General features: G+C 43.3%; 1 protein-coding gene across 1 annotated transcript in view; it reads left to right on the forward strand.

The window, feature by feature from the left end:
- The first annotated feature begins 1,756 nt into the window (after nt 1-1,756).
- Nucleotides 1,757-19,213, forward strand: part of Ccdc6 (coiled-coil domain containing 6) — a 112,741-nt gene continuing 95,284 nt past the window's right edge. Inside the window, exon 1 of the mRNA XM_005334318.4 lies at nt 1,757-2,319. Coding sequence (XP_005334375.1) covers nt 2,011-2,319 — 309 coding nt within the window. The 5' untranslated portion in view covers nt 1,757-2,010. The remainder of the gene's footprint in view (nt 2,320-19,213) is intronic.

Here is a 19,213-nt window from a genome sequence, read left to right on the forward strand (position 1 = left end):
GTTCTCCCCCTGTGGTGCTACTCCCTGCTAGCTTTACTCTTCCATTTCACCCAGCAAGTGAGTTTTCCAGAAGCTCTTTCCAATTTAAGGAGCTGATTGTCTCATGTAGCACATCTGAAGAGCAAAAGTCAGGGAGAAAAAGAAGTTTCAGTAAAAATCAAACTGAATCACTTGTAACATTTTTTTGTTGTTGTTTTTTAGATTGCATCTATGTTTTGGAAGAGCAAAACTAAATGCTTTTTCATTTGTTTTTATTCCCTGCTAAACCAACAGTGACTGAATTCAGAGGTCCTCTTGTACTCAACTAAAAAAATACATGGGAGAAATTTAACTGCAGTTGGCATTTTTGAGCTGTTTGCTAGAAGCAGCCATTTTGATAAAAGATGATGTCATTTAGAACACTTGGTGTGTTACTTTATTCTGGGGTCCAAGTTTATATTAGCCATGGAATAGTAGTTTAATCATTAGATCAAATTTAGGTTTAATGATAATGGGGGAGTGGGAATTAAAAAAAATCATGAACACCATCTCTTTATTTTTACTAACATTTTAAAAACCTTTGCAACAGTTCAAAACAATAGAAAACTTTTTACACTTTTTTTTCTTCCTATTTTCTGTTTCCATGTGTTTGTTCTTCCATTGACTAAACTTGGATAATAAAACTAGCCTGGTTGGTTTCACTTTCTAATTTTTATACATAAGTTAAAGCTGTTTTGTGTTAACAGAGTTAAGTGTTTAGAATCATCTCACCTGCTGGGCCAATTTCCTGCAAACCTTTGTTGTGGAGTGGGAAGGGGGGTAAGAGTATTTTATTTTGAATTTCTTAGGCTTTTTTAATGCTGGAACTCTGAATTAGACCACATTATAGTAATTAATCTGTTTTATTTTTATTTACTGAAGTTTTCTAGGAGTGAGCAAGAAGATAGCAAAGAAGGGTAATAGTTATGTTGTTCTCTCACTTAATCATGACTGTATAGCATAATGTTATGTCTGCAGCTACTTTGGAAAATTGGCACTTGAGATGTGTTTCAAACCTTCCACAAAATGTTTCTTTTTTCTTTGACAAATGTTAGTGTCTTAATCCTATTGCGTGAGATGTACTGGAAATGTTTGCAAAATGCAAAGAGAAACGGGGAATAAAAGAAGTTGTAACTTGTTTAAACAATTGAGCACAGTGTGCTTTTATGACATTACTGAAGGGCGGTGTGTCTCTTCTGCAAATTCTTTTCATAACAAGATTAACCTGTGGCTGCTGTTGTTTCACCCTACTCGGCCCAATGCAGGGGAACTTTCTGTTCTCTTAGCTCTATCCAAAGCTTCACAGTCGAGCACTTGGGACACTGTTAAGATAAAACTGCGTGTATGGGTGAAACAGACAGAGGGAGACACGCGCGCACACAGTCGGCGGAAGATGGGGCCACCATACGGTGGGGGCTGGATGCGGGAGCCAGGTTGACCTTTCCACGTGTCCCCAGCACCTGTGGGGTTGGTGGAGCCTTTTTTTTTTTTTTTTTTTTTTGATCCCGGAGAGGGCGCGAGCCCGGAAGAGGCTGGGCAGCTGTGTGCTTGGGGTAGGGGGCTCGGAGGCCCACTCTCGGAACACGTGCTGCCGGCTAGCTGGCGGTGCGGAGCAGGCCTAGTTCTCCCGCACCCGCATTGCCCGCGCGTTTCCAAACCGCGGCTGTCGCCAGGCGGCGGCGGGCGGGTCTCCGAGCTTTTGGCAAGCTTTGCAAGGCGGCCTAGCGAGCGCGCCTGGCCCGGCTGGAGCGAGCCTTAGTGCAATACTGCCCGAGCCCGGGCGGGGTCTCTGTTCTCTGGCAGAGGAGGTCCCTTGGCAGCGGGAAGCTCCCTCTCTTTCTCTCGCCGCCGCTCGGAGTCTGCGCCCTGGTGCCAGGCGCCCAGCTCGGCGCTCCCCTGTGCTTGCCCGGCGCCCACTCATTCGCAGCCCAGCCTTCGCCGCCGCCGCCTCCCTGCTCCTCCTCCACCTCCTTTCCCCAGCTCGCGGCGGCCATGGCGGACAGCGCCAGCGAGAGCGACACGGACGGGGCGGGGGGCAACAGCAGCAGCTTGGCCGCCATGCAGTCGTCCTGCTCGTCGACCTCGGGCGGCGGCGGCGGAGGTGGCGGCGGGGGAGGCGGCAGCGGTGGGAAGTCGGGGGGCATTGTCATCTCGCCGTTCCGCCTGGAGGAGCTCACCAACCGCCTGGCCTCGCTGCAGCAGGAGAATAAGGTGCTGAAGATCGAGCTGGAGACCTACAAACTGAAGTGCAAGGCGCTGCAGGAGGAGAACCGAGACCTGCGCAAAGCCAGCGTGACCATCGTGAGTGCTCCCCGGGGGCGCGCCGCATCGCCGACCTCCGCCCGCCCTCGGGAGGGACTGCACCCAGACCTGGGCAGCTTTCGGGCCCCCCCAGATTCCTAGGGACCCGCGGCGAGCACATTGCTTGCGGAGACCTACCGGTCTCCGGGGGAGAGGGAGGTCACCCTTTGGGACCCCATGGATCTGTCCTCCTCGGGGGACCAGGACACTCGTGGGGTGCGGGAGAAGACTAATGAGGCAATCACTCAGGTCCCTTTTCGCCCCTGGGAGGAGGCCCCTTCGGGGCAGGGCTGAATCCTGGTGGCGTGGCTGGGCTGGGGGCGGGGTGGGACTTTTTCAGTCTTCTTGTGCCTGAGCGTTGAGTCCATACTGTGGGGAACCCGAGTTGCGGGAGAGGGAGGAAGCTGAGCTCTGTTCTAGGGGCTTGGCTTGTTGTGGGGGGCGGTGCGCAGCTGGGCTGGGCACCCAGCTGGCATCAGGACCGCGCTAGCTGGATCGCCTGGGGAGGGGGCGGGAGAGAGTGGCCGGGAATCCGGGAAGTGGAGTTTTCTGGCCAGGATTGAGAGGGAAGGGCGGGTGCCACAGCTACTGCTCCCACCTCGGTTGGAAGCTCTTCCCTATGGTTGGGGAATGGGCAGTATATAGCCAGGAGAGAGCAGCATCTCACTGGCTGGGATTGGGTTGAGGCTGAAACCAAGGTAAAGGGTAGCTACTGTGAGCAAGATATAGGTATGTTTTCTTCAGTGGTGGCGGAGTGGCTAGGAGTATCTTGTTTCTGAGACTAGATATTTGACAGGAGAACAGGTCGTCTGTTCTGTTTCTATCTGACACCTGAAAACCCCCAGAAGAGGGTAGGGTTAGGTCTGTAGGTCTCTGTTCTGATGTGGTAGGCGTTTAGAAAGGCCCCTATAGGGGCGATGAGGCGAAACGTAACTGGAAAAAGTACACTGTGTGCTCTCACCTAACATCCCTGCCAGCTCCACATCATTAACATGCAGAATCCCCGCACAGACAACCCTATTCAGATCAAAACAGTTTCCCAGCCAAGAGCAGAGAAGAAAATGTCAAGAAATTAAGGGGATAAATTGCCAGAGCTGCTGTACAGTGGCTGATTAGATTGAATCCTCAGATTGAGAGAGAGGGAGGCATGAATTTGGGGATGGGTCAAAAATCCCATCACACCCTGGAAATGAAATGGGACAAATTTAGGATGCCCCTATGCCAGGAAGGCGTCTTCCGTGGAGAAGTGAGTGTGAGTGTGTGTGTGTGTGTTTCCCCAATGCTGGCTCATAGAAAACTAGATGGCATTCTTGATTTGTGTAGATAGCAGGTTTCCACCAGAGTTTCAGTGTGATTGGCAACCTAAATAGCAATTGATTATAGAAAGACACTTTGCATGCTCAAATCCAGTCCTGGTGAATGAAATTGGATCAACATTCATGCATCTCCAGACTGTAAAGTTCTTGAAGTGCCCTTTTGGTAGAAAGGGGGAGGAATTTGCAGAGGCAGTCACTTCCAAGCCTCCAGCTTTCTTGGCCAAGAGTGACTGCTGAGTGGGGTTTGAGAAGAGTGGGATCTTGGTGAAGGCCATTTATTTAAGGTTTGAGTGAGTAAATGAGAATGTTAGTCTCTGGGAGATTGTAAACCATGGAAAGTAGTAAACTTAACATGGGAAAGAATCTTTAGCCTCTTGCATACACTGAGCAATTCAGGGTGTTTTGTTTGTTTGGGAGGGAAGGATTGGGGGCTGGAGAGACTATGAAAGGGTTATCTGTTTGATACTTTGACCATGTTATAAGTAGGTCTGTACATAGTACACAAACATGTTGGCTTTGCAGGGACAAACATGTTCATTCCTGGTATGTAAGATCAGAGGCCTTCTGAATACTTGGTGGGAAGAATGTGTAAGATGGTGGCTTTATTTCTTAGCACTTAACCTCAACTAAAACTGACATCCAACCAAAGATACTTGAAGTGTTCTGTGGCGTTACTGAGTAAAGTTTGTAAAGTGTTCCACATGACAGTCTGTAAGTACCAGAAACTTCTCAGTTCTTCTTTAATCTCTAATATGTTGAGGGAGATAAAATTGCTTGTGGTTTACCTGGTTCCCTAGTACTTGGCATAACTCCTAACTAAGGAGCTAAATGACAAATGTAGAAAAGAGATGCCATCAAATTTTGGAAGATTTTGTTAACCCACCTAGAATCCCAGTTGTGTTGGAGTGGGTTCTACTGCTCAGTTAGGAATTTTGGAGGAGATATTTATGACTCTCTGAAATGGGTCCTGGATTTTGAGGACCCATTGAATAACACTGTGCCATAGTTTATGGCAAGGTTAAGCTGTACAATTCAGGACACGTCTGACTTAAGCATTGCCCTTGCTAGTAGCTGCTTGGGAAGTTTGTGACAAGGCCTAGATTTTCAGTGAAGTACAGACCTTGCTGTTTTCTCTATTTTAGTTAATTGAGGGGAAGGTGGTACCATAATCCTATTACTGGTCTTCCTGGCTCTTATTAGTTCCTCTAATTATGATATTAACTTTCAGAATGATGAGCTCTAAAGGTGATTATAGCTATCTTTGCTTTTCCTTGAGCATGTTCAGGAAGGCATGTTGCCTTTCACCACACTCCGGAGAAGAGAGAGACACCTCCTCTACTTTTTAAAATAGTCCTTTTTTTTTTTTTTTTTTTTTTAAGAGTAGGTTTAGGGTCACAGTAAAATTGAGCATAAGCTACAGAGATTTCCCACATACTCCTGGCCCCCCCACAGGCATAGCCTCCTCACCATCAGCATCCTGCACCAGAGTGGTGCATTTATTAAAATTCATGATCCTACATTGATATATCATTATCATTCCAAACTCTGTGGTTCACATTTTGGTTTGACTGTTGGAATTGTCTATTTTGTGGGGTTGAACAAATGTATAATGACATGTATCCACCATTATAATACCACACAGAATAGTTTCACTGCCCTACTAATCTTCTGTACTCTGCCTATTCATTCCTTCCTCCCCTGGCAACCACTGATCTTTCTGCTCTCTCCGAAGTTTTGACTTTCCTAGTACATCATAGAGTTGGAATCATGTAATATACAGCCTTTTCAGATTGGTGGCTTTGACTTAATAATATGTATTTTAGATTCCTCTGTCTGCACCCCCACATGCCTTAATTATTTTTTAGTGCTAAATAACATTTCATTGTTAGATGGATAACAAATGGTTACATTCAGTCTACTGAAAGACATCTTGGTCGCTTTCAAGTTATGACAATATATATGTAACATATATATATATATGTTATAAATCTAAAATATATTACATATATATATTTTGAGGTGAGGTCTTGCTGAGTTGCTTAGGCTAACCTCAAACCCACTGTCCTGCTTCAGCCTCCTCAGTAGGATTATAGATGCCTGTCAGTTTTGGCAGTTATGAATAAAACTGTTGTAGATATTCAGCTGCACATTTTTGTTTGAACAAAAGATTTCAGCTTATTTGGATAACCATGTAGGAGCATTGGTGTTGGATTATATGATAAGAGTATGTTCAGTTTTGTAAGAAATCGCTAGACTGTCTTCTGTACTGGCTAAACCATTTTGTATTCCCAGTGGCAGTGAATGAGAATTGCTTTCATATCCTCACCAACATTGGGTGGTGTCAGTGTTCTGGATTTTGGCCATCTGTAATGGGTATGTAGTAGTATTTCTACTTTTTCTCATCCAAGTCCAAAGACTAAAAGAATCTCTAACCAATGGTCTGTCTGTCTCTTCTGGCACATAAAGGACTGGTTTTATGGATTTATGTTCTTAGCATCTGTATCAAAGAGGTAAACATTGTGGGGAAGAATCAACTGTAAAAAGCCTTTTATCCATGACTATAAGTGCCTGGTGCATCTGGAAGTTAGAGCTTGCTTGCCTCTAGTGCATTTTGGGGGGACGCTTAGATGTAGAATAGATTGTTTTGAGTGATTATCCAATTTTACCCATTAAATCAGCAGTGAAACCAGGCTACTGATTTTAGATTATATATTTTTTTTAAGAGTGGCAGAAATAAACAGAAAACAAATGCTTAGTCACCCTTTTGAGTAGCTTTTATGTGTTAGGCCAAATCTGTCTGGCATATCCTGTGGATGAGAATATTATCTTGCATACCTGCTTCACTGCAAATAATGCAGTCAAGGGCTAGGTGGGGTGATGCATGCTTGTTTGTAGTTCCAGAGTCCTTGGAGGCTGAGGCAGGAAGATGCAAGTTCAAGGTCAGCTTCAGCAATTTAGTGAGATCCTGTCTCAAAAAAATAGAAAGGGCTGGGGCTGTAGCTCAGTGGTAAAGCACCCCTGGGTTCAATTCCTAGTACCCCCCCCCCCAAAAAAAAAAGGGTGGTTGTGGTGGTGATGATCTCTGGGAAGGTGAGCAAATACAGTGGTGGGCAGTAATTCTGTGAGCAATAATTGAAAGGCTGCAGAGTTCTCAGCTAGCTGCTGCTATTCTAGGTGTGTGAGCAGGGTTCAGCTGGTTCCCTAGAGTGAGTACCTTTTCCAGGCAGGTTCAGACCTTCAGCCTGTGTTGGTTTTGGAAATAAAGGCCCATAATAAATTGCTAGTGTTTGGGTGTCTTTCTCATTATAAAATTCTTCATTATAAGAGTTTAGGGAAATATAGAAATGCAACTGTTTTGAAGTGATAGTAGAAAAACATGTTGGTATGTCATGATTAGAAAACCCATTTTAAACATCAATAGTGAAATGGTTTCTTTAATCAGTAAATGGCATCCTATAGTTAGTGTGCATTTTAGATTATTTACTCTGGAAGCCTAATGTGTTATTTTCCATTTTTAAGTCTTCATTTTGGCAGACTCTTGGAAGCCATTCGATTGACATTGCTCTTATACAGAGGCGTGGTGTCTTTTTTTCCTTCATAGAAGAAAAAAAAAATCTCTCAGATTCTTATGGAAACACCCAGCTTTGGACACAACTTTGAGGAAAATATGACCTCACAGGTCTGCTGTACACAAGTCATGTTAAAGAGGCTATTCTCATGTGTTTTGTCTATAGTTTCTCACATTTGTAGGCATCTTCTGTATTTCCCGTAATCTCGTTGAATTTAAGGCTTTAGAGTTTTTTGCTTTTTTAAATTAAGGAGGTTATGATGGGCTTTTATAGTGCTTCTCTTGTTTATTTGCTGGAAATGAGAAATAGCTAGCAAATCCACAATATCTGGTTCATGGAGAGTGTTGTTCAAAACCAGGGAGACTGATCTGAAGCAAAACATCCGAAGCTTAAAAACTTTGAATGGCTCCCCATTGCCCACTGGAATTGGGTAAATTTCTTAGTGCTTTATCAGGCTCTGCATGATTAACCCCTGCTTGCTGTTCGCTTCACAGCCACATCTTTCCCATGCATTTAGCCCAAAAGCGATCTCAAAGCTCTCACGTGTTTAAACTACTAGTTCCCAGAATTTCATTTTTCCTTGGCTCTTTAGGGATGTACTCCTGCCCTTAAAAATGCTCTTGCCTACTCCTCCCTTTCCTGTATCTTATACGTTGAAATAGATTGTGCTACCTCTCCTACACAGTTGCCTTGGCACTACCACTTTGTCAGCCACACTGGGGCTTCTGTGCCTTCTAAGGCAGGCCCATAGAACCTGTCACTTACCCACTACCATGCAGATCTTCATCAGTAGATGTGGAAGTTGCTTTGGGGATAGAATTTGCTTCCCTCATCAGATTCCTTAGTACCTAGCAGGTGGGAGATACTCAGAGGGTTGTTGAGTTGGTTCCAAAGGCATTGGGGTGTGTGTGATTTTTTTTTTTTTTTTTCCTTCTTCCTTTTGGGGTGAGTATGCTAATACTCTCACTTGTACCTTGTGTTCATGAAGCCACTCTCTTGCCTTAACAACAAATACCATGTTTACTATTGATGGGTAAATACTGGATGGATGAATGGATACACTGTATATGTTGGGGACTACTGCAATCAGTGTGTGTCCTCAGCCCTTGCCTTCTAGCCATGGGTGATTTTGTAGGCCATATCGTGGGCTACCTTGTAGCATATACCTGGATATTCCTGTTACATTTCATCTGAAAGAGGGGACAAAGTGTCTTCAGGTTCACCCTCCCAAGGCTTTTTGTCACAAAGCTTAGGGAAAAAAAGTAGCCCTGTTGGAAGTGTTCATGTTCAGATTTGCTGCCTTGATTTTGATGATGTACAGATCATTCCAGGAGTTTCCTATGACTTTTTTTTTTTTTTAATGTTGAAATGTTCCATAGCCACCCCTGCGAAATAACTGTGGACCAGCATAGGCAGATGCATCATTGCAAGTACAAGGTGACCTGAATCTCTGGTTGGGGAAGTGTCTGAAAACAGGATCCAGAGACCTGAGCTCTTGTAGATGTCCACATGTGACTTGTAGAGTGGAGGTGGGGTGTTGATACAACTGTGTATTTATGTTCTCTGTGGGTCATCCCCCCTCCTTTTAAATCTTGACTTGCAGAGATAATTGAGTTTATGCCTAGAAATGCTAATCCTTCCTTTTAAACTGCAGCAAGGCTGAGCAAGGAGTTACAGTAATCTTTCTTGTACCCTCTGTGTAATTTTTTTCCTCTGTGGGTAGGTGTTGCTTTTTGTTTTCAATCACAGTGTGGTTGCTTTTAGACATATTGAATTATTGTCAAAGCTAGCAAAGTAAATGCTTATAGGTTCAGTATGTTCCTGCTTGTTGGTGGTTGCAATTTTCTTGACAGAGAAACTAATGCTCTGGAAACTATTTCTAATCATCAGGATCTTGGAGTAGTGTGAACTTGCACACTCTTCCTACTTCCCCAAGACTGTCAATGTCATTTTTTCTTTTATGGCTGTCAGATCCACAGTTGTGAAGTTTATATCAACCCTCATACCAGTAAATTGCAAACATCATTTTGTTTAAGTTCTCTTTTAGAATGCATACAAAAGTGGGGGGGTTTAACAGTGCGATTGATGGTTAAGAATTAATCCTCCTTTTGTCTCAAGATCTGATGCGTGGAGTACAATTTAGTTTTTGAAATTCATTTTGATACTAGTTTATTTAATTCTGGGAAATTTTCTGTGATTCCCCCCAACTCCCTGCATCTTTGCTTCTTCGGTAAAGGCAGAAAATGATATATAATAAATAAAAACCTTAAATAGGCAGTATTCAGCTTTCAAGTGCTTATGCATGACCTACTGTGTGCCAGATGCTCAGAAACAGCCAAAGGAAGGTCAGGGCTCCTCCCGCAGCCTGCAAGGATCACACCTGACTTTCATTCAGCTTGGCCCTTGTCAGGTGTACAGGCCATTTAGTGTCCAACAGTCCTTTTCTCTCCATCCAGGAAGGTTGAAAATCACCAGGCCTATGCCAACAAGAAAGGCAGTTAAGACCAACTCCTGCAGGAATTGTGAAGAAGGGCAGTTCTAACTTTTTGCCCTTCCAAAATGAGGTTTATCCACCTCTGTGAATACCTTTAAGGAAAAAAAAGTGTCAGATTCACACACAGTTTAATTAGCTTGTTTGTTTTGTAAGGCAGTGATGGGGAGAGCTGTTGTTGCTCAGTTTAGGCTGAGGTGGTATAGGGAGGCTCTTTGTTTGCTTTTAATTTTTGCTTTTATGTGGTAATGATTGAAAAGAAATGCCATTGATGTTGTAATTTTATAATTTGCATCTGTCAGTTAAACTGAAATTATCTAGGTGTTTATTCCCTCTATTCCTGTTATACTCTGGGGCCCACCCATGTATCTTCCATGGAGTATTGTTGGAGAGATCCAATTTCCTACGTTTTTAACCTGAAACTCAAAGCAAAGACTTCTTATGGCAAAATCAGAACTATTTTATGGGCAGTTTTGAATTCCAACTTGTTAAAAAAGCAGTGCTGATTGATGGGCTAATCTTCCATGCATCTGTTCCAGATCAATCCAGCCTCAGGCGGTGCCAGGTGTGTGTCCAGAGTGATCTGCTTAATACCCACCAGGGCATCTCCGGGTACTGAGGATCAATTGAGGCTGCTCTGCCGAGGAGCAGAGGTGGGATGATAAGCCCGACATAGGTCAACATTCAAAAAATTTTTCCATAGAAGGAAAGAGGAAATGAAAGAATGAAAACAGCATGTGTTATGGGCGAACTAAAGAAAATTCTTCGAAATTTAGTTACCTGGATGAAATACTTCATGTGTTGCTTTCAGAAGGGAACAGTTTGAACCTTTTGTGCTGTCTGCCTTGTGAGATTGCATTAGAACTGCTAAAAGGAATGGATTGAGAGAATAATTACACTTTGTGTTTAATATAGATAATTCTTCAATTTATGAAATTATTTTCACATCAGTGGTGATTTTTTTCAATAGTCCTGATCAACTAAGTCACATGGTAATATTTTCATTCTGTTTAGAGTTTTTTTTTTTTTTGGTGGGAGGAGGAGGAGAGAAGGGTTCTTCACTTGACAGGCCTTAATTTATCCAAACAGATATTTGCTGAGTCAAAACATTGTATGCCTACTTCATTTAGAGGCTCCAGATTATAGAGAAAGTGAACTTTGAGGGAAGGGGGGATAAAGGCTAAATCATTTTAATATCTTTGTTACCCCAAAGAATACAGTTTTAATTATATAATCCATAAAGTAGACAGTTGGACTTTTTCAGGGTCCCATCACCACCTGGTAAGGAGCAGTGTCTTTGGGAAAGTATAGTAACTGTTGACCATTGTGAACCTTGAATGCATGGTGTTTATTCCGGAGAGATAACCTGGGGTACCTAAAGAGGGCCGATGATCTGTTTTTCCTTGCAAATTCTTTGTTGTAGTAAAACATATATAACAAATAATGTATCTTTTTGCTAAGGTTTAGATATTTGGTGTCCCCCAAAAGCTCACGTATAAGACAGTGCATGAAAAGTTCAGAGGTGAAATGATTGGGTTATGAGAGTCTTAACTTAATCAGTGCATTAATCCCCTGAGAGGGATGAACTTGGTGGTAATTGTAGGCAGGTAAGGTGTAGCTGAAGGCAGTGGATCCTTTGGGGTGTGCCTTTGGGGTTTATATTTTGTCCTTGGTGAGGAGAATCTCTCTCTCTGCTTCCTGGTGTGATATCTTGAGTCACTTTCTCTGCCACACTCTTCCACAATGTTCTGCCTTATCTCAGGCTCCAAGGAATGGAGTTGGCCATCTGTGGGTGGACCAAAACCTCTGAAACCGTGAGCCCCCAAATAAACTTCCTCCTCTAATTGTCCCTGTCAGGTCCTTTGGTTACAGCAGTGAAAAAGCTGAACACTTTTTAGCCATTTTTGAGGTGTGCTATTCCGTGACGTTAAGTACGTGCCAGGCTTTATAACCATTGCCCATTTCTGAATTTTTAAAAATCATTTCTAGACAGAAACTCTACCCATTAAACAGTCACTCCCCATTTCCCCTTCTTGTAACCTCTATGCCTACTGTTTTTATTTTTATTTTTTTATTTTTTAAAGGAAAAAATTTCTCTGGTCTACAAAAGCAGCTGTTTCGTATTGTCCTAGAATTCAAGTTATAATTGGGGACCTAATGTGTCTCCATAAAAATGCTGTTGATAAATCTTGTTCCAGCTTAAGTTTTTATTGCCCCATTGGCTGTCCAGCATCTAGTTCCTCTGTCATGTAACTAACACGGATGGTACCCCAGCCCTGGGCGTGCCACCTGATGCCCTCATTTGTTTTGAGCATGATCACCCAGATTTGAACAGTGCTGGATGAGGGAATAACCTACAGTGAGGGCTTGTCCTCCAGGAGCAGGGACTTTGTCCTAACACCTGACACCTCAAGGATGACTGTGGCTTTTTATTTTTTTTTTCTGAAAAGTGTTCCAGGCGTTCAGCACTTTCCCTAGCATTGGCAGCATTTTGAATGAACCATAATTTAACAAAGCTTGGAGGAACAAAAAAGCTTGAAGACTTTTTATCACCAGCATTGTCCCCCTTCCAAGTTTTCTGTGTTGCTGTCACAGCTAATGTTTAGCCAGTGCTCACTCTGGGGCATACACTTTTGGAAGAGGTTTGCAGGCATCTTCGCTTTTAATTCTCACCCCAAGCCTATGTGATCAGTACTACTGTTACCCAGTGCTATAATCTTGCAAATTTAGCTCAGAGAGGTTGCATAATTTGTCTGAGGTTATCAGGTGGGGCTGGGATTTGAGCCTAATTCTGGCTTTAGAGCTTAAGGACAAGGAAGCACAGCCTGTAGGAGGAAGTTGGGATATAAATTAGGGACTGTTTTCTCTTCATCTGGGTGTAGGCATTTTCCTCCTAGAGGTTTCTACACAGTTCTCTTCCTTAGTGAGGATACTCAGGGTTACCCCATTACCACAGCAAATCCCCAGGATGCTGGGCCTGAGGGAGTATTGCCAGGGTAGCCAGCGCCCTATCTTGCAAAAGCAGCAGCCAGTTTGGGGGATGATCTGCTCCCCTTTCTGTCTCTATTGCTCTTGGGCTATAGTTTTCCTACTTCCACCTGCCCTCTCCTACATACCTCAGTATATTGCTACCTCTGTAGTGTAACCGTCTGGCTCTTGCCTTCCCTCGTCCCAGTCAGGTATCAGTCTCTTCCTTTGTGTTTATATTATAGCTGCTACTTAAAAATGGTCCAGTTAGCACAGCACAAGTGGAATTTTTTAACAAAGTGAGAACCTACTGTATGCCAGGTACTATGTCCATTATGTACCAACTAGGATGAGATTGTACTGGGTCAATTGGTGGAGGGCCTTGACTCAATCCAGGAGTGGGATCATAGACAGAGGGCTTGCTCTGAAAAGAGGGAATTTTCTTTAATTTAATTTTTTTTTTTTTTTGCCAAGATCTAAAGAATAAGTTGAAGTTAATCCAGAAGAAGGTGGGGGATCAGTGGTGGGGGAGGGTGAGTGGTGACTGGCAGAACCTAATTATCCAGAGAAAAATGAAGCATGGAGGGAGGGTGGTGTCCAGGTGGACACATTTGGGTGGATTCTGCTTCTGGTTTATTGCTTAAGGCTAGAGAGGAAGAAGGGCAGGGACCAGTAGGAGCATATCTGTTATTTAGAAATCTACTCTGGCTGCTTAGTACAGACATTTGTTTTCCTTCTGAATTATTTGAAGACAGTTATTTGTTGTGTCTCATCTGTAAGATGATGGGTCTTATTCCATGGTAACAATAGTTACATATTGCAACCTTACTTTCCAAGCATTTGCTTGGTACAGTTCTCAGCCTTTTGTTTGGAACTGATTTAATTCTTTAAACAATCCTTTGTGAGCTTCCTGTCACAGGTGAAGAAATGAGGTACAAGGAGTCTCGGCAACATCTCAAGATCGCAGTAAGTGGTCGAACAGAGACTTGAATACAGTCTGATCACACCTCAGTGGTGACTACTACATAAAGAAAGTCTCTGCTGTTTGAAAGATCACTTGTATTTTTCCACAGTCTCAACACAGTAGTGGTTCAATAAAGTCTGTGAAATTTATTTTGGGAGGGCCTACATTTACTCTTTGCAAACGTTTTTTTTTTTTTTTGTATGAATTTTAATTTTTTTGTTTTTGCAGGATTGGGGATTGCACCCATGGGATCTCTACCTCTCAGCTACATCCCCAGCCCTTTTTGTTTTTTATTTTAAGATAGGGTCTTGCTGAGTTGGTCAGGCTGTCATCAAACTTGTAATACTCCTGCCTCAGCCTCCTGAGTTGCTGGGATTATAGGTGTGTACCTTGGAACATACAGATTTATTAGATAGTGCTCAGTGAATTTAAAAAAAAAATGAATTCCCTGATTTAAGCACTGCCTAACTACTAACCTACTCAGGATATATGCTACTTTATCTTTTTAAGAATACAGCATTCCTGAGACTTCCATGTGTTCTCAGTACTTCCCCCAAATTCACTCTAACTCCTTTCAATATATAGACATTTTGTTTGTGTTTGAACTTGTATAATTGGAACTGTGCAGAGTATTTTGTGTGTCTAGCGTCTTTGATTTATTGCTATTCATTTACTAATATTCAGCATCCATATTGTGACATATAGCCTAGGATTTTTTTTTTTTAAAATCACTGTACAGTATTATGAGCACCTTGTAAAGCTGTTTTTATTTTTAGTGTCTTTCCTGGGTGGCCCTCTCCCTTCCCGAGTGTTGGTCACTGGGCAGTGGGACAGTATGATAGGAATGTGGCACACTGGAGGATGTATAAGCCCTAGGGAACTTGAGGTTCTAGGCAACTGAGGGTTCTAGCCGCCTTAATATTTTAAGAGTTTTGGGGTCTTGGTTTAAAATAGTCTGTGGGGTTGATACGTGTCTTATACCACACAGCTATTTTGAGCTCCAAATGAGATGGTATACATAAAAGCTTTTTCTTGATTTGTGAATTATTCCTGGAGAAAATGATATTAAAGATTATTGGTATCCAACCCATCTTCACACTGTTGTTGCCCAAAGTACATTTCAAAATTAGCTCTGTTCCAGATACTCCTATACGATGATGGTGGAAAAATAATCTCCTGAAAGCTGGAAGAGGAGGGTTGAGACAGCACTAAGATGCCTGTGGACCTAGGAGTGGTGAATGCCACAGCCTGGCTTCTTAAAGTCTGCATTTCTCTGGCACTTAGGATTGCTGGGGAATGCACCTCATTTCCCAAGGTGTGGTGAGTCAGGATTAAAGTAGCCCATGTGGCCTTGTTAAGGTAACAGAACTGTAGGAAGCACATACTTCCTAAAAGGTTTTTTTTTTTTTTTTTCCTTGTAGGTCAGTTGTAGGGCTTTTTGCATCCTTTCTTGAAAAAGGAGCCAATATGTACCTTTGCCCCATTTTCCTGGGGTTAGTACTGTGGGTAGACAGAAGACTATTGAAGCCAGCTTCTCTGACATCTGGCTTTTGACCCTGTTTGTGAGGGTATAGATACCAGAAGGTGGACTTTGATGGGCAACGCCCTAGTGCAACTTCTGCTTAGCTGCTGGTTTAAAGAACAGAAACCAAAACATGAATATCTTTGAAACTGACTGACTTTGCAGGCTTGCAGTACCTAAAAGGGTGGAAGGACATGCAAGGTTTCGAGCCAGAGCCCTGTCTGCCGGAGGCAGTGATATCCCTGTTTGCAGGGAACTCCTCAGATGACTTGTTTTCTTTCTGTTGCCTCTGGATTGCTCTAGCAGTAGTATTGGTAGCCCCGGGGACTTTTTAAGGTTGAAATTGCTTTGTACCAAGACATGAATTTGATTTTATTGGGCTGATGTAAAGGCGTTGAGAATGGCAAGAGAGGGCAAGGAGTCTACTTTGTCTGGTTCAAGGACTCAGCTGGCACTGCAGGGACAGGATGTTAGCCATGGTGAACCCAGGCATGCCCTCACCGCTTTTGCTGTTGTGTATCTGCCAGGAGTGCAGGGCTTTCGCCAAGACTGGAGCCTTGGCTCGCTGTCTTCCTCTCTTCCACACTGCTTGTGGGTGATCATCACCTGCTGGGTGATGTGGAAAGGGAATTGGGAATCCCTTGTTAGCCCACAATGGAAGCCAGTAGGTTTTATTGCTTTCCATAGTATGGTGTACTCTTTTTCGAGGTATCAAAGTCCCCTGTAGATTCCACTGCTTTCTGCTTTTAATTTAATGTGTTACCAATTAGCATCTCCTATTAGGCCATCTGTGTGGATTATCTCTCTCTTCAGTTTTCTTCATTTTCCACCCTAGGGTTCTTCGGGGGGTGGGGGAGAGCTTGGTATAATGGGGAAAGACTTGGAAATCAAAGTTGCCACAGTTAGCAAATAAAAACAGAATGCACAGCTGTTTTTATAAAAACGTTTTTTAAACATATGTAAGTCCCAAATATTGCCTGGAATTTACATATATTTAACAATTATTTGTCATTTATCTGAAATTTAAATTTAATCCAGTATTTTTCTAGAAGTCTGAAACCCTGGAAGACTTGAGCTATGTATCACAATTCTGTTCCTTCGTAGCTGATCCTGGGGTAGCTGAGTTGGCCTCTAAGCTACCTTGCTTTTTTTCTATAAAACGGGATCATTTTATCTAAGTTCTCTGGTTTTGTGGCTTAAATGACATTACTCAGTGAAAGCCCCCAGGACATGTTCAGCATGGAACTTCCCTTTTCCTCTTTATTTAAGATTATGAATTTGCTTCCTGGCCTTTTTTCTTCCTTTTCCTCCCTAGATTGATGCCTTGGAAGATGCCAGCATCCTTCTCCTTAGTGGGCTCTTGAGTCTTTGCAGGATGTTACCTGCTCTTAGCTGCTCGCAGTTGGCTTTTCCTTCTGCCCTTCCACTGCCAACTTCCTTATCTCCCTATCTGCAGAGTCTTTGACTGGAGATCTCAGGGTTCTCCCTGTCCTTGGCCACATGCTACCAACTGCCTTGTTTCATTTCTCCTTTCCTCCTAGGCCTGTGATGATACAGGGAAAATTAGGCCTCTTGGCATCTTCACTGTCTGCAGGACCAGGCATCAGTCAGGTAGCCTTTTGGGACCTCATTTTGCTCCCTGTTTACTGAGAAGGTTTGCTTAGGATTTGGAGTTTGCTTCTGGTGCCAATGTTCAGCCGAGGTGAATGGTTTGGCTCTTGTTCTTTTTTGGGGTACTGGGATTTAACAAGGGCCCCTTAACCATTGAGCCACATTTCCTGTTCCTTTAATTTTTTGAGGCAGGCTCTTGCTAAGTTCCTGAGGATGGTCTTGACCTTGCCATCTTCCTGCCCCAGTGTCCCGAGCCGCTGGGATTACAGGTGTGCTCCACCGTGCCCAGCTTGGCTCTCAAGTTCTGAAAGACCCGTGAGACACTGTGTCTTGGCAAGGCAGGCACTCTACTCTGATGCAGGTCTCACTTCTGTCTGCTGCTTTTACCTCGTAGCTCCATAGACTTTTTTTACTTTGCTCTGATGACCATCGATTTTGAGACCCCTGGCATATGCCACAGATAATGACTAATGAAGTCAAGTACACAAGCTTGAGTTATTAGCCTTTGAAACAAAACTGTGTGGCACAGTTATTGCATCTTTATAGACAAGAAGTACAGAGAAGTTAATTTGCCAGGGTCATTCAGCTGGTAGGTCGTGGGCCCAGGGTTGGGCAGCATGGCTCTGAGCCTATGTTCTGTATTTCTGTTTCTGTGACCACTTGCAACTGTGAGGGTCCATGAATTCCTTGAAGGAGTTCCCAGTATAACACTTTTGTTTGTTTTTTTTAAAGAAGTTAATAATTCAATTTCTTTGCCCTATAGTTCAGGGAGCTGCCTAATTTTTGGATGGTGAATCCTTGTCATTTTCTCCTCAGAAGAATCCTTGTCTCCCTTCAACATATTTTCAAAATTGTACCCTTCTTTTGTCCACCTTTAACTTTTATAGATTATGAAATGTCTACTAGTTCATTTAATGTAACAGTTTTCAGATACCTACTAAGTGTCAAGCTTGAGATACCCTTTGGGAGCCAGGCAAGTACTAGTAATACCCGTGCGCTCTGCCTGTCTTGAAGTGCAGGAAGGTCTTGTGATTGTGGTGAAGGGTCTCGGGCTGTTGAGGAGACTGGTGGTAAAGCATGGCCACACTGGGTGAAGGAAGATGGTCATTTTATCATTCAAGATTCTCAGGGAAGAAAGAAATCAGAGCGAGGGATAAGAATGTAGCCAGGGGATTGGTTATTCCAGTGGTGGAGTTGCTGAGAAGTGGGCATCAGAAGGTAGCAGTGAATAGCCCTGGGGTACAGTAGAAGGATACTACTCCCACTCCTGTGGAGGATGAGGGAGATGGTGTTCTTGGAGACCATGAGCTTCTGTCATTCAGAGAAAGCTAGAACCACAGTGGGCCTTGGGTCAGGCAGCATTTCCAAGCTGGAGATGAAGAGCCACAAACCTGAATTTTCCCTTCTAGTTTCATGCCGGTACCTCTCATTGCTGAATCCAGTTGTAGGTTAGCTGACTTTAGGAACTTGGAGCTGTAGATCACAGAGAGAGAGGTCACCCTTACCTTTTAGACTAGGAGAAAGCCAGTGGAGGCAGAGACAGGACTGGCAAAGGAAGAAATGAAAATGGATTGACTGTTTGACCTGGATAGAGTTTGAACGTCTTACACATGACACATTGGAGGGCCCATAGACTTTTATTCCCTCAAGAGGATGTGAGTACAAGGTGTCCAGGGAGAAGCAACAGCATGGACAAAGGCAGGTGCTTGGACCAGCAGGCTCCACCTGGAGCATCCTCTGCAGCTCTCAATGGCTGGATTGGTACTTGAGACCTTCCTGTCCCTTCTTCTGAAGAAGCCTTTCTGATAGAATGCTTTCTCACACATTCATGCTGTCGTTTGTGGCTGATGTGCATTGTCTCCACAGGGAATACTTAGTGGAAAGCTCTGCACCTGGATATCTTCCAGGCCGGCTGCTGCTTATACAGATTATGTACCATTTAACCAATGGTGAGCAGCTTGTTATGCCCCAGCAACACTGAAAAGGAGCTTGTGGCCAAGAACAGTTGCATTTGTGATGAGCTCATGGTTCCTGGGTTCAATGATAGATACCCCAACTCTGATGTGGATGCTGGTGCCCTGGCAGGAGAAATGGCTGCCCAAGTTGAGACCTTGTTTCCCAGCTCTGAATGTTGGTTGTGTGATCAGACTTGTAGAATATGTTACTCACATTGTCCTTCTATGAAATTTGTATATCTGATGATAATGGCTTTTGCATATTTTTTTTTCTTTTACTATGGAGATTTTCAAGCATACACAAAAGTATTAAATTGATCAGTCTTGAAATAGTTTCACCTGTAAATAGGTCAGTTTGCATCTCTGATAAGGACTTTATAATGTGCTATACTGTTATTATACCTAAAGAAATTGGCAGTATTTCCCCTAGGAGATGTGTGTTTGAGAGAGAACCAGCAATCTGGATGTGCTGGTGCACACTTGTAATTCCAGCTCCTCA

The sequence above is a fragment of the Ictidomys tridecemlineatus genome, chromosome 1 (assembly GCF_052094955.1).
Source record: "Ictidomys tridecemlineatus isolate mIctTri1 chromosome 1, mIctTri1.hap1, whole genome shotgun sequence".
NCBI classification, from domain to species: domain Eukaryota; kingdom Metazoa; phylum Chordata; class Mammalia; order Rodentia; family Sciuridae; genus Ictidomys; species Ictidomys tridecemlineatus.